Source organism: Carya illinoinensis, chromosome 10 (genome assembly GCF_018687715.1).
Source record: "Carya illinoinensis cultivar Pawnee chromosome 10, C.illinoinensisPawnee_v1, whole genome shotgun sequence".
NCBI lineage: Eukaryota > Viridiplantae > Streptophyta > Magnoliopsida > Fagales > Juglandaceae > Carya > Carya illinoinensis.
The window spans coordinates 32,050,954-32,067,406 of NC_056761.1; the positions used below are offsets into that span (position 1 = coordinate 32,050,954).

The 16,453-nt window shown below is 35.6% G+C and overlaps 1 protein-coding gene across 1 annotated transcript; it reads right to left on the reverse strand.

The window, feature by feature from the left end:
- Nucleotides 1-1,600: 1,600 nt before the first annotated feature.
- On the reverse strand, nt 1,601-3,007 carry LOC122279812. The gene is made up of 3 exons (XM_043090656.1): nt 2,672-3,007; nt 2,231-2,409; nt 1,601-1,885 (listed from the first exon to the last, which is right to left on the reverse strand). The coding sequence occupies exons 1-3, from the start codon at nt 2,784-2,786 to the stop codon at nt 1,865-1,867; spliced, it is 315 nt and encodes a 104-aa protein (XP_042946590.1). The 5' UTR covers nt 2,787-3,007; the 3' UTR covers nt 1,601-1,864.
- Nucleotides 3,008-16,453: the final 13,446 nt, after the last annotated feature.

A 16,453-nucleotide genomic window follows, 5' to 3' on the forward strand; every position in this document is an offset into this window, starting at 1 on the left:
AAATAAAATGTGGCAAACCTGTCAAAGAGAGGGATGCCCAAGTCGACGATGCCATGTGTCAATGGAATCCCGTTCACCAACAAAGATAGCTTTGAGTGTGGAGGTAGCTTTTGGTGAAGACAACTAAGAAAACCCATCTTTATTTGACCTTTGGAGAGGATTGTCCTCGTATTTAGATCCTTGACATATAAAATATGACAGTGAAACTCAAAGAAAACATTATTACTATAAGTAAATCTACGAACAGAGAGGAGATTTTTTTTTAACAGAGGGAACATACAAGAGTTGATTCAAAACCAAAAGGCGTACGGGGATTGGAGAATAGAGAGACACCACCATGATGAATAGGCAGACCAGCACCGTTGCTCATTCGAATTTAATTAGTGCCAAAATACTCATCGGCATGAAGTTTCAAATTACTGAGATCAAAGTGAGGTGACGAGTGGCCGCAGCGTCCTGATACCAGAATTGGTAAGAACATCCAGAGTTGGCAATCAAGTATGCTTGATACTGATTGGATTGATCCTTCCGGATTGCGACCACATGACTTTGCTGTTGAAGAGAGACAGCATTGCAGTTGCACACAAGTAAGATCAAAAGACGAAAGCTGTTTTCCAGGTGAAGTTCATAATTGAGTAGATGGTCGTAGACTTCCTGTAGGGTCATTGGACCAAGACGAGTTGTAAGAGACGTAATTAGGGAATCATATTCGGAGCCAAGACTAGTGAGAATATAACCGATTAATTACAGTTAGTTAGGGGCTGTCCAATAGCAGCCAAAGTATCAGTGTAACTCTTCATTTTTGGAAAAAATCTGCAGTCGAAAAATCCCCCTTTTCAAGAGAGGCTAGATTGAGGCGCAAGTTCATGACTTAGGCTTGAGATTGTAGTGAAAAAGTCTGTTCAAGGGCTTCCCGGACTTCACATAATGTATAGAGGCCGACAACTTGTTTGGGCACATCACTGGATAGAGAAGAGACCAAAGTAGAGAGGAGAAGATGGTCCTGTTGATACCAAATTATACTCCAGATTGGGTATCAACACTACTGGAAGAATATCTTGTGAGGAGGAGGTTGAAATCATGGGGTTGGGTGGTGGGCAAGAGCCATCGACAATTATAGTTGCTGTCCTTTATGGTATGTGAGGAGTTGGGCTTTCCATAACAAGTAATTCTCTGGATTAAGTTTGATAGTAATGAGATGGGAACTATTGGTGAGAGGAACATTGGAAGCAAGGGAGAGGTGCAGAGACAAACAGTACTGGAAGTTGCCGATCGAGGAAGCCATTGATAGGTACAATCGAAAAACAAGAGGAACAAGAAAAGGGAAGGTCTATGGTATTATATATAGCAGATGTTATAAATATAAACTAAATCCCATGAATCATCGGTTAGGAGGCTCCCATACTAAGGAAATATATACAATTTATGATGGTTGACTGTCACGATCTGTGACTAATTTATGGATTAACGGGAGGGATACTAATAATTTCTAATGAATACGATAGATCTGGAATCACTAGTACTACTGACGTTTTGCAATAGGGTTCACATAAACGAAGTTAAGTGAATGCTAACAAGCTAGATATGCAACTTACAGATCTGTCATACGAAATATGGTTTATTAAGCTAATTCTTCTTACGGCCACAAATCTTTATAGTTTACAATCATCAAACCTCATAAGAAAAAAGAAAAAAAAAGAAAACACAACTCTCATTAATTTAAACAAATCCCTAGATCATATATAAATAAACAAAATAGAATATCGTTATATGTTACATTCCTCATTTCCTATGTATTTCTAATATCTATAAAAGATGAAGTGAACTGTTCCAAATTTGATATAAAAACTACTTCCAACACTTGCTATCCACGAGTTTTCTTGGCCTGCAACACAAACAACATATGCAAGAAATGGTGAGTGAATTTAAATGATACTAATTTCCACCTCCAAAGATCCAAATAACTATTGAATTTGCTTGAATTGAAGTAGGTGAAAAGGTCTATTGTGGTTTTGTAGAACCCATCAAACCCCCCATGTTTGAGTTTGATGTATTTTGGTTTCCAAACATCTATATTTTAGCAGAAATATTGTCATTCCGTAAAGGGACCCCCTTTGCACTTTCAACCATTGTACTTTCTAATATCACCAATTAATTGAGCTACATCCTTGATTAATGTGACGAAAACTAGATAAAATAAATAAATCATTATATGCATAATGAGACTTACTTTTCCTCCCATATCAGTCACCCTTACGCCCTTGGATTTGGGTGGTTTAAGAACACGTTTTCCATGAATCAAAGGTTGTTTTCCATGAGAGCGATCATGCGGAGGATTAACTGATGAATGGGTCTCCGGACCTCTATAATCAATTTCGTACACCTCCGGATCCAACTCATTAGAGTCCCCTAATCATAAACCAAACATCAAATTAGTGTCTAACCATGCATCTGTAAAACACAGGCAATGAATGGTAAAATGAATGGTATCTCTCTCTGTGTCCTGTACGTTGAGAGAGAGTTGGCTTTTATAGAAACAATTACAAGAGGAATACAAGGCAACGTTTTTATAGAAATAACCTGTTAATAAAAATATATATCCTTTCTTTTTTTTCTTAACTTTTGCGTTACTATTGAAGTATCCATGAGAGAGAGAGAGAGAGAGAGAGACCTCTTGAAACATAAGGCACAGTGATCAGGAGAAAGAGAAACAGGATGGTGGTGATTCTAGACTTGAGCTCCATTGGAGTAAGAAAAGACTGAACTTTTCTGAGGCTATAAATCATATAGGTATAGACACAGACAGACGCATACACAGACTGAGAAGATCAAGAGACGTACTTTATATCATGAGGTGTTCAGGTAAGAAGCACGGGAAAAGGCAGGTTGAGGTTTTTTTTTTTCCCCCAGCTTTGGGCAGGTGAAAGTATCGCGCGTGCATGGCTATAAACACAGCAACAACTTGCAAGGTACGGAGGTGGTCCTGTGTGGATGAGTTGGGCTGGAACATTTATAACGTTAGTGTAGCCAAACTATATAGATATAGAGATATATGCCTGCTTAAAAATTAAAGAAGGTAATATTGATTTAAATTAATTAATACTCTGCTTGGTCCAGACAGACGCATGTGTTTTTAATTAAACTATTGTCCTTTAGAGGACATCCCATTTAACTACTCTTGCTCAGTTTGTTTGTTGTTATCATCATCCTAACTGGAATTCAATTTGCGAATTCGAAACATGATAAATATTAGAGTTCCATGTCTGCTGCCAATTTGACATGATCATGGGGAGGTTGTGCATGATTTTCGGCAAAGATATATAATAATAACAATAATATATACCCGATTGAAGACTTTGGAAAGAATTTATAGAGAGGAATTTAGATGTGAAATGGCCATTTTATTCATCAATATATCTTAACTAGAGCATGCAGATAGATTTTCTGCGATGGGAAAATACATTCCACCAAGCACTACTTACAGAAGGTACAATAATAATAATGAAGCTCTAGTCATTTTCATGGATATTATTAGTGGCCCTAACATGTTCAAGATGAAACGTGAACATTACTTGATTGGATATGTTTGAGACTCATTCACATGCAACCTCTCGGTGCCACAAGATACCGATAGTACTCAACAAAAAGATAGGGGTTGGATTAGTGATGGCAAGCTGGTTTCTGAACTTTTTGGTTGGGCTTTAGTTAGCTAGTTGAAAACAAAAACTCTACGTACAATCACTTTTTTGTATTTTTTGCGTACTCCACTAATGTGATTGGTTGTGCCACTTTTTTTAATATAAAATAACTATTTTGACTAATCACATTAGTTGAGTGTGTAAAAAATACATAAAAGTGATAGTATGTAGTAGAAATCAATTGAAAATTGTACAGTTTGAGCAGCCAATATTACCTACCAACTTGTATGTGTTGATGCATTTATTCGATGGGGCTAGAGCTTACAGCTATTTTTATTGTAAAATAGATCTAATGTATTATATAAACCCATATCAGTTTGTGAATTTTAATTTCGTAGAATCTCTTTGTGGCTATAGTAGTTCTCTTAAATAAATAATAAATAAAGCGTATAAAATATAAATAAAGAGAGACATAAAATTTATGTAGTTCAATATAAAAGCCTAATTTCACAAGTCGTTTGGGTGTGAATTTCAATATGTTTGGTAATTGTACAGTTTCTCATGACCTCCCATAGCTCTCAATACAATGGAGAACATAGGGTTGAAGGGAGGTTGAAGAAGATGTTTTCATTCTAAAGAAGAGATAAGAAAGAGTGTCCACAAATTGTAGAGAAGTAGTGGAGAGTGTTTAGATTTATAGAGATCTCCTCCTTTTATAGAGGTATCTTTCCTTCTCTAGAGTTGCTAATTCCTAGTTGCCTTATGTCGATTTCATCTTTTTGTGAGTCAGTCAACCTCCTTTGGCTTTATCTCTTCTTTGCCTATCCCTTCCTTTATTCCTAGTAATAGGCTGTACCCTAGTTTATTTTGTATCAATAGACATTTGTTATTCTTAAGATCGACTTTTCCAATAACAAAGTCTTGAAAATCTTCAAAACAATTCAACCATGATAGAGAAATTTTACTAGAACTATAAAAAAACAAATTCTCAAAACTTTTCCTGATTTCACATTCTTGTGCAATGCAAGAAAGATCTCGAGGGTGGACCTTTAGTAGACTTGCAAATTCCTTGTAAGGGTTGTTAAGGAAGCCTCTAGGATTTTGTTTATTGTAATCCACACTTACGTGGTAGTTGACTCTTTCTTGAAAGCAACTTGCACATCTTAGTTATGGAGCTCAAAAACTTGATCACTAAGGTAGCCCACTAGCAGTAGTCTTGGAATGAATGTTAGCCCCATTCAAATGCATGCACGCTTACATTTCTAGCTGAGCCATCGAGAGGGTTGCTCAACTGCAATTGTGGCGAGAGGCTTCCACAATCACGCTGTTGTGGTAAGATGCATGTGTGAGCCTTGTTTGGCGAAGCTCAACTTGCATGTTGCTAAGCTTGACTACTTAGGCGTCGGAGGTTTGCTTGACTGCTATGGTCACTGAAGGCCTATGTTAGCCTTGGCCACTAAAGCTCAACCTGGATATTGCTAGGCTTGGTTATTAAAGTGTAGGAGGTTTCCTTGACTACTATCTAAAGGTGTGTGCTGGCCTTGGTCACCAAGCTGAGCCTGCATGTTGTTAAGCATGCCTATTTGGGCGCAAGAGGTTTCCTTGATCGATATGGTTGCCAAAGGCATGTGCTAGCCTTTGTCACTGAAGCTTAGCATGCATCTTGTTAGGCTTAGTTGTTTTGCCATGGGAGGTTTCCTCGATCTATGGTCACCAAACCTTAGCTAGCATGTTGCTAGGCTTGGCTATTTAGGTGTGGGAGGTTTCTTTGACTGCCATGGCCACCAAAAGCATGTGCTAGCCTTGGTCGTTGAAGCTCAGCCTACATGTTACTAGGCTTGGCTCTTTGGGTGTGAGGGGTTTCCTTGACTGCTATGCTTGTTGAAAGTGTGTGCTAGCCTTGATTGCCAAAACTTAGCTTGTGTGTTGCTATGCTTGGATGTTTAGGTGATGGAGGTTTCCTCGACCACCATTGTCGTTGAAGGCAAGTGCTAGCCTTGGTTGTCGAAGCTTAGCATGCATGTTGCTAGTCTTGGCTATTTGGGTGAGGGAGGTTTCCTTGACTGCTATGGTTATCAAAACTTAGCCTGCATGTTGCTAGGTTTGGTTGTTTAGGTGCAGGAGGTTTCCTCGACCGCTATGTTCGCTAAGGTGTGTGCTAACCTTGGTCTCTTGTTTTACAAGAGGACTAGTGCTTGACTTTGGGGTGGCCAGGTTGTTCTAAGAGATTTTTACCAAAAACCAATCTAGTTATTGTAAATAATCCAAATTATGAGTCTGAGACTTGCAAACTTGAGCCAAGTGGCCTAATGTTTGATTGCCTGAGCTTTATTACGCATGGGCTCATTACCTACAGTGTGTGCTCGTGGGGCGAGCATATTTGCTCGCATGGGAACTATTGCGCACGTAGGTTGAGTACTCATCGTACATTGTGTTTAGGGGTGAGTTCGAATGGTTACTGTGATGCAAGTAGGTTGGGTACTTCATGCCAGGTGACCAAGTTTCCAAGCATTTTGTTTGGCCAAAGTTGATCGCGATTGTGTGTCCTCTTTGAACCCTTTATTTGCCTTGGAGAGCTCTTGTTTGGGATTTAGATTGCCTAAACTAGTTTTTGCTTAAGACCAACAAGCAAAGTTCATCACTTATCCATCTTTTCATTCCTTCTTATTCATTCCTTGGGAGACTCATGGAGATCTAAGGAGTTTTATGGGCAAAATCTTTAAAAACCAAATTTGTTAGTAAAAATTAAACTCAAGTAGCGAGTTTGAAGGAGGCAAACCCAGGCCATATATTAGTGTTTTCAATTTTTTCTTGTGGTGGTTGCTCTTCTTTGAGTGATTTTTCCTTGATGGAGATGGCCTACCTTTGAATGATTGTGGTCTAATGGGGATTATTCACCATTGAATGATTTTATTTTACTTCTCCTACCTATGTATCCCCGTTGAGCCTAGGATGCCTAAGCATTGTTGATTAAAACCGACTAGCAAAGGCTGCCATTTATCAATTATTCTATCACCTTGTTCCTATTTGTCCATTTTCTTTTGGGAGGAAACATTCAAATATAGACTTGCTAACATAAGTAAAATTTAAATGGCAAGTTTGAGAATAAAAACTCGAGCAAGGGCGCAATTCATTGCTCACTCGCTAGCCTCATTGTCACCCAAGGCAAGCTTTAGTGCTCACTCACTAGCCTTGTTGTCACCCAAGGTGACAAGGTTGAATAAAAGTATTATAAAGTTAAAAAATTATTTGAATATAATTTGTTAAAATCATTTTTGTTTTGAAATTTAAAAAAGTAGTATTATTTTTTGTGTTTTGTTTGGAGTTTGTAAAAGTTATAATAATTAGATGAAGAAGTTCCATATTTGAAATTGTAAAGAGTTTTGTGTTTAAGTGAAGTTTGGAAATGAAACATCTAAGAATACTTAAAAACAATTGTATTGCCAAATGTATCCTAAGGGATTGTTTGAGAGTATCAACCATCTCATTTTATCTTAAAATCTCTCATAAATTCTATCTGAAACATTACTTAAACATAAAAACTTTTCAATTTTAAATTTTTAACTTTTTTATTTAATTATTAACTAATCATTATAACTTTTCCAAACCTTCAAACAAAACATAAAAAATAATACTAATTTTTTAAATTTCAAACAAAAATAATATTATAACATTATTTTAACTTGACAATATTTTTGTTTAACCCTTTCTCCCTTCTTTTATAAAGTCCAATAAAATATCTTAATTCAAAAAATTTCACTATTATTCACAAAAAATTTCACTATTATTCAGGAAATTCTCATCTCATTTCACTTTCCAAATGAGTCATTAATCCTTTTTTTTTTCTTTTTCTTTTTTAATGAAAAGTCAGGGCCGCCTATCCAAAAGAGGCCCTTACGTCGAATTTATTAGAATAAACCTCACGTATGGCGGAGGAACACTATGGTTACAAAAAATCTCTCAAAAAACAAAAAAAAAAACTCATTTCTTTCTAGTAAAAGAAATCCCCAAATGATCTATACGAATCAAACCTCACAAACGTATTTGTTCAAATTCCGAGCCAACAAAATCAATGTTAACACTATGCGTCCCTTCCTTCACCAAGAAATCCGCTACCATATTTGCTTGCCGAAAAATGTGCCTAAAGTATGCATTGAGCTCATTAGCAAGCTCCTTTATTTCCTCCCAAAAATCCCAAAGAAACCAAAGTTGACAAATTCCGGAAGCGATCCAATTCATGACTACCGATGAATCTGATTCTACTAGAACATCCCGAAGCCTCAACCGTTTTCTTAGCCAAATACCATCTAATAAAGCTCGACATTTGGCAACCATATTAGAAGCAATTCCGTAGTGATGTGCCAATCCTGCTATACTCTTGCCATTGGAGTCTCGGATGATACTACCACCCCCTGCCTCTCCCGGATTGTTACAAGCACCACCATCAACATTCAGCTTTACCTTTCCGGAAAAACCCATTTGATAAACAATGCTTGTTTCTTATGAATAGGGGCAATCGGTGTCCTCAAACTCTCCCTCACCAACCTATCATTCTTCCTTAATTGTTGGAATTTTTTCAGATTAAAAGAGGCATTTTTTAGTAGAAATTTTATAGTTCAAATCGTATCTTCTACCTTAAATGAAGTGTTGTCCATTCTAGCTACACATCGAGCCTTCCAAAAAGCCCAAGAAATAATAATGGGCAAAGCTCCACGTATCCACCCTACTTGAGATTGTGTCATTGCTCGCTGCCACCAAAAGGACATCACACCTTTCCAGTTTTTGATCTGCGGTAGTCTTATCTAACCCAGATTTGTAAAGTACCTCCATACCCCTTGAGCACTCGGCCCCTCACACAATATATGATGCATTGTTTCAACTTTAGGCATTGTATAACAGTGGCATTTAAAGGCTATCAGAATGGCTAGGTGCTGAATAAAATCATCAATCAAGATTGCACCTTTCTTCGCCCTCCAATAGAGAAAAGACATTTTCTTAGGAATATTTGCTTGCCACAACCACTTTCTCCAGTCACATAATTGTCCACGTTGCCTAGAGATCTCCCAGGCAGATTTAGTGGTAAAGTCACCCTCCAAAGAATGCTTCCAAATCAACACATCAGGCCTATTTCTCAGCTGCATGCCAGAGTCCCAAATTTGCTACAGAACCTCAGAAGGAACCAAGTCTTGAATGATTTCAATATTCGGACCCCTATCATCTATTACCTCAGCAACCTATAGTAGACTACTTACTTCCTACCACTGGACAAAAATCCTGTAAAAAATACACCCAACCCAATTATCCATCCAAAAATTCAAATTACCATTCCCAACCAGTCACTTAGAATTCAGGATTACTCTCAGCATTAACGCTTTATACCCTTCCAAAATCAGGATCTTTTGTGCAGCTAAATTGCCTTGTAAATATGCTCCTACCCAAGATATTTTTTCTAGAAAAATTCTACCCACATAGACTCCCCCGTTGAAAACTTCCAACCAAATTTCATAAATAAAGAGTCTTGCACCTCCATCAAATCTCTAAAACCAAGGTCACCCTCCTCCACTGGCTTACAAACCAAACTCCAAGAGACCCACTTACACTTCCTAAGCTCCATCGTAGATCCCCAAAGGAAATCAGAAAAGATTTTTTTAAGCATTCCAAACACAGCCTTGGGAATTTTCAACACTGATAGCATATGGATTGGCATGCTATTCAACACATGTCTAAGAAGAATGATCTTCCCCCCAAAAGATAAGATCTTGCTTTTCCATCCCGCCAATTTTTTCTGAATCATTGCCAAGAAACCATCAAATAAACTAACCTTCAAATGCCCCACATAAAGAGGAATTCCCAAATACAAACATGGCCATGCGCCCTCTTCAAACCCGGAAATCAATTTAAGTTCATTCTTTCTATCCATAACAATAGAGGAGAAGAAAAAAATAGTAGACTTGCTCGGGCTAATCAGTTGTCCAGACATCTCTTCATATCAGTGCAGTGTTGACATGAGGTTCCTGATGGACAACTTTCCACCATTTGCAAAAATCAAAATATCGTCTGCATACAGCAAATGAGAAATAAGGGTACCACCACCCGGATGATAAGGTTTTATACACCCCAAACTAAATTGTTGGTGAAGCATACGAGAAAGAATTTCCTGAGACAAAATAAATAAATAAGGCGATAATGGATCACCTTGCCAAAGTCCGCGTGATGCCTGAAAAAAATCTTTAGTACAACCATTCAGCATCACCGAATAATATGGGGAATAAATAACATTGTAAACTAGATTACTCCAATTATCTGAAAAAAACTAATCGGCTTAAAACTTCCCTAAGGAATTTCCAATTAACAAGATCGTACGCCTTTTCCATATCGATCTTCATCATCACATTACCACCTCCCATCTTCCAATTTATCCCTTGAACCAACTCCTGGGCCAAAGCCATATTATCGAAAATACTATAGGCCTGGGATGAACGCTGCTTGCTCCTTAGAAATAATTCTTTCAAGAATAGGAGCCAATCGAAAAAAATTTGGAAGAAAAGAAAAAGAAAAAAATTACAAAATGAAACCACAAGAAGTCCAAGTCCGAAATTCGCTAGGAGACAATCTGAACATACTTTAGTCTTTTGATTGTATCTTTTTACTCACATATCGGATTGATGCGATTCTTGATGAATTGGAAAGCTATCTTAAAGGGCTATAACTTTATCTCTAATAAGGATTTCCAAACTCGAACTCCTGAAGGCCGTACGTGGCTACCAAGATAAGTCCTAAAATTTAGGCGATTTTTTTTATGCGAAAATTAAGAGGACATTAGGGTTTCTTTCCTACCCTATATAAGCATATCATTAGCACGAAATAGAGGGGAGGAAGAGGCACAAGAGGCAGATCTGAAGAAATGAGAAAATCACTTCTATGGCCATCGTTCGCTTCAGTTTTCTCTGGAGATTTTTGTTATCCATTATATTTATGGGTAACTAAATTCTCAAGTAGGGTTATGGATGAACTTGCACATTAGATGGTATTTCTAATTTATTGTTAATTCATATATTTGATTTTCAATTTTTAAAACTCTTTTGTTTTATCATTCTCAATTCATTACTTTTATAGATGATTCTATGATTCTATAAAAGTAATGAATTAATTCATTCTCAGTTAATTCATGTAGACAAAATATGGGGTTGTCTACTTCATTACTTTTATAGATGATTTTTCACAATATGGTTCTAAAAATGGCCACTAAGAAATGGTTGTCCCTTAGTCTTGAGATGAATGACTTGGGTAAAATAGAATACATTTTTAGAGTAAAGGTCTATAGAGGTCATAGAAAAAGATTTCTGCGTTTGTATCAATAGACTTACATAAAGAAGGTTCTTGAGTGTTTCCAAATATATGAGAGCAAACCCATTGACACCCCTATTTTCAAATGTGAAATATTATGCCAAAAAGTGTGTCCCAAGACTCAAGAGAAATAGAAACAACGGCTTATGTTCCCTATACTAATGCTATTGGTAGCCTAGTATACTCAATTATGTGTACTCAGTCAAACATATGTTATGCAATTGGCTTGGTCAATAGATTCCAATCTAACTTTTGATTGGCTCATTGGAAAGAAGTCAAGAGGATTTTGAAATATCTCAACCGGATTTAAGACTATGTATTATGCTATCAAGGTTCAGATTTGCAGTTGAATGGTTACTACGATGCTGACAGTGACAGTGACCTAGACGAATGCGAATCAACAACTGCATACGTTTTCTTGCTAAACAATCATGCATAACATTGTAGACCAAGAAGTAGAGTACATAGCATGTTCAACAGTAGTAGCATGTTCAACAGTAGTTCAGGAAGTTTTGATAAAAAGGTTCATTTAGCACCTAGGCATCGGGCTGCTCTCACATATGATAAAGATCCAAAGTACAATGGAAGAACTATACACATTGATACCAATACCACCACATGTGATATATGTGACACGAAAGAAAGTGGTTCTGAAATATCTTTCTATGAGTCGCATGGTTCCTGATTTCATGACAAAGCCCATTGCAAAAGTTGCTTTTATGGCTCTTATTAGTTTAGGACTATGTCAATTGTAATTTAATTTTTCAGTCTACAAAGTATTGTAACTTCTTGGGATATTAAAGCAATATGATTTATTTTTGTGAATTTTATCATATGGCATAATTTTTATACACACACAAGATATGTCATCAGGTGTAGATCGTCTCATTCACACAAGCGATCGCCTTTGATGCTACAAAGAAGTAGCGAGCATAGATGAGACATTGTGTTTCTAGATACTTGTCCAAAATTTATAAGCTAAATGATACAAAAAATATATTGCCTTAGTAGGAGCTAAGATGAAGTCTATTATATTTAAGAGACACCCCATAATCCAAATATGAGACAATTTTTGGTGCTTTGGAGGCGAGCAAATAGAGAAACTCGAGTTAGACACAAATATAGCATCTAGACTAAGATCTATACAGTATTTGATATAGACATACACTTTTTTAGAAAGAGAAATCCACCATAACATGTATTTTGTACTACATGTAGTTATCTGACCAAATGTGGACGTGAGTGAATAGTTTCCTGCTTCTTCACTATTTGAGTCCCATTCTTTTTTTATAGTGTTCTCTATAACCTTTGACTATGTCATAAGATAGAGATTCTATTGTATGCTACTCTAGCATATGTCTACGGCCAAAATTGATACCATCTAAATAGAAATTACTAGGAAAGCAGTTGGACTAAACGTGAGTGACATGAGGGTGAAGGAACTGCTATTCAACAACAAGCGACAAAATCTATGAACACTTCATAATTATTTAGAAGTGGTCAAGCATAGTTCTGAGTTATTAGGAAAGAATGTTTTACCAGATACGACCGAATAAGTCTAAGGCATCTGATACACTTTAGGGATGTGACTATGCTAGTATTCTTCAGAAAAGATTTGGTATAGTACTCTCATATTTCTTTTATAGGTGTATTCGATGGTCGCATAATATATTTGATTGTATAAACAAGATTGAAAATCTATTGAAAAATACAGGCTTGGGACATGCTCACAATGTGTAAGTTGGAGATGCAATAAATTATGGAGAGGGGAAGCCCCTCAACCTTTTTGAAGATCCAATCAGTAATGCTTGGTATTACTCCGAGTGTTATGCCTGGAATTAAGGGGTAATGAAGGCTAGCCTTTAAAGCCTGTCTTGTGTTACCAAGTGAGATATGATTTTTATGAATTAGACCTTTTTCTATATTAGAATCAAGGATTTTTTTCAATAACTCTCTCTAAAATTCACTCATGAAACAGCTATAAAGACTTTAGGTATAATCCTTTCGCTGTGTATATTTTGTAAACATATTGAGAGTGGACAGTCAAAAATCAACATGCTCTAGGCTCCAACATAAAGAAAAATGTGCTCCATAACATGGCTAATCTATACTAAATTCTCTCTTTCTAGATTTTTATTTATTTTTTCTCTATTCTCTTACTTGCATAGCATACACATATATCATTCGCAACACATTATGGATACAGAAAACTATAGTGTGGACTGTGGGCTTTCTCAGGAGAGTCAGCAAGTTGTTCTGCCTTTGCTTTTGGTGGACTATCGAACTATACGAGGAACTCTTGCTAGCTAGCCTATACTGTAACAGCCGTTAGAAATTTAATTGTAAAATTTCTATTAACTTTAGGAACCTCGTGAAGACCCCATAAGTTTTCACGAATCCATTAATCGTATAGGTTTTTGTCTAACTACATAGTTAGTGTTATTATTTACTATGGTATCAGAGCTGTGTTTTTTATTATTGGAAATAGTTAGAAGTGTCAAAATGTATTATGGTTTGTGTCATTAGACTCGGAGGGTTATTTAAGGTCTTATGGCACAATAACATTTTTTCATATTTTCGGACAAAACTCTGTTCAAAACTTTAGATATTATTGGATAAAAATATCTTAAACTAATTTTGTGGATATTATTAGATAAAAATATTTTAAGCTAATTTCGTGGATATTATTGGGTAAAAATATCTTGAATTGATTTTTGTAGATATTATTAGGTAAGAGAGTCCTACACTCCACTCTCACTTCGAGTAAGAGAGTCCTACACTTAACTCTCACTTTAGGTAAGAGAGTCCTACACTTAACTCTCACTCCAGCCTCATCTCTTCCATATCTCATCCATAAGTATCTCCAGCCACCTCTCCCCATGAAATTATTTTCATTTATACTTTCAATTAAAAGAATAGCAAACACTCTCTCTCGGACAGCTTTTAGGAGTTTTTTTGCACGTCCATTTTGAAGCTTTTGTAAGTGTTTTATCATAAAGTCTCCTTCATATACGTTGTTCCTTTTTGAGTCTAGTTTACAAAAATATCTTATTTGCCGCATTTGAAGATCATTTGGTCAGTCAAATATTATATAAACTGTAGAAAGGTCATTCTGGAAGATAAACTGAAGAATATGTTATAGTTTGGAGTTTTTGACCAAGCTAATGGATAGATATTGGTCCGAAATTTTTATGGAATATTTTTAACATGTATATGTGACTATTGGTTGAGGATTTTTGCATAATTAAAGGTTTTGATGAAATATTTTCTTAGATTTAGAAACTTAGAAACTGGAAGAAGAAAAACAGTTTCTGTTTTGAGAAAGTTTAACTCTTTGGTGGTCTAAACCTATTCCAATGACTTTGATAATTTTATTGGAGGATCCTAAGCATCTTATATACATGTTATATTATTATTTTGAAGATATTTGATGTTAGTTTCAAAGATATGAAATTTTATGCAAAGAGATATTCAGATAAGCCAAAGTGTGGATATTCTTGGCTAAATTTATGTTTTGGTTAATTTCTAACCATGTGATCTTGAATTAGAAGCTTATATATGTTTTAGGACATATTTTTAAACCATGTGATGGTTTGGTTTGAAGATCATATATTTATAAGTCATAGATCAAGAGATTTATCAAAACTAGTTGAGGAAAAAGTTTTTGTTTTTGGACTAAGTGTAAAACCAAAAACTCCAAATGTTATTTTGTGATTTTGGTGACTTTAGTTTGATGATTTAAAGCATGGTTGATGTTAGGATGATATTATGAATATGTTAGAAGTAAGATTTGATTTTTGAAATTTTTGGAGATGTTTTGATTTAAAGTCAAAACTTGTGATTCAAGTGCTTGGATCTTTTTACAAAAAAGTTTGGTGTTGATTATTAGCTTTTTCTAAATGGATGTTTTAAGTATGGTTTTGAACTTAGGATTGGAAGATGTTTGTTGCAAAATTTTGGTTTAAGTATGAGTTTTGAAGTTGAAAGGAATTGCAACAAGAATCAAGGGAAATGACCTATGGATGTTTCGGCCATAGTGTGTTTTTTATAGTTGTATTTTGTTTTAACTTTTTCTGAGTTGATATTTAAGTTTAGGACAAAATTTACATGAGAAATGTAAATTTTGGAAACTTTTGGAATTAGTATGTAAAATCCTTAAGTTATGGGTAAAACGGTCATTTTCTCACATGTAGAGAGTAAAATGAAAATTTTACTCTTTAAGTTAGTATTTTCCATATTTCAAATTATTAGTGATTTAGTTCTAACTTTTAGAATCACTAATTACAGTTCCTCGTGATCGCACTTGAAGTTTTATAAGAAACGCGGAGATCGAGGTAAGTTAGCTTTTAACTTACTAGCAGTCTACTGTGTATGTGTGCTAAGTAAAGGAACTACAGTGTATGTATGTGTGTTATCATATATGTCATGCCATGCCAAGTTATCACCTAATTGTCTATTATACAGAATTTATTCTGTCATCAATTTTTATCTGTTACATAATATATTTTGTCATGTATTACTGTACCTTACAAGTACGTCATGCTAAGTATGACATCTATTACATGTATGTCAAGTCATGTAATATTCACTGTTGCAAGTATGTCATGTTAAATATGTTATCTATTATATGTTATGCCATGTTAGGAAATGTTTCTATCTCAAGTTAGTCATGTATTTCAAGTTATATTCAAGTCACGTTATGTTACGTCAGGGCTTCATTCATTTCATATTCCAGTCACGTTTCATCTTGATTACTTATGTATGGGGTCATAACAATTGTGGCGCATACACTACGTGAGACGCAACAATTGTGACACGTAGAATACATGGGGCCACAACAACTGTGGAGTATATATTTAAGCAGTTAAAGAATAAGTTTTCATAGAATACATGGGGCCACAACAATTGTGGAGTATGTATTTACACGTATAATACATGGGGCCACAACAACTGTGGAGTATGTATTTTTCATGTTAAGTCAAGTTTGTGTAGAATACATGGGGCCACAACAACTGTGGAGTATGTATTTACACGTAAAATACATGGGGCCACAACAATTGTGGAGTATGTATTTTTCATGTTAATTCAAGTTTTAAAGTAAGTTCATGTTAAGTCAAGTTTCAGATCAAGTTCAGTTCATGTTTCAATTTAAGTTATGTCAATTATGCTATGTTGTACTCCAAGTTATACTTTAATTACTTATGAATTTGATTATGCATTTATGTTTTTACTGTCATCCATGCATCATTAGTTTGTGTGAAAGATTTTTGTTAACTTACTGAGATTTGTAATTAAATCTCACTTTGGTAGTCCCAACTACCATTCCCCCCGAATGGTAGATCTTGTTACAGGACCTGAAGGAGAATCAGGAGCTGATCAACTAGACACAGTTGACTAAGTGACGGTGCGACATAAATGTTAATATAGTAATTAGCGTAAATTACTACTTGTACGATTGAGTTGCATCT

Bases quoted from the DNA above. Each gene is read 5' to 3' on its own strand.
- LOC122279812 (XM_043090656.1), bottom strand. From the start codon at position 2,786: ATGATTTATAGCCTCAGAAAAGTTCAGTCTTTTCTTACTCCAATGGAG. The intron at 2,410-2,671 runs GTCTCTCTCTCT...GTTTATGATTAG, and splicing joins TGTGCCTTATGTTTCAAGAG to GGGACTCTAATGAGTTGGAT. The intron at 1,886-2,230 runs GTAAGTCTCATT...TTTGTGTTGCAG, and splicing joins TGACTGATATGGGAGGAAAA to GCCAAGAAAACTCGTGGATA.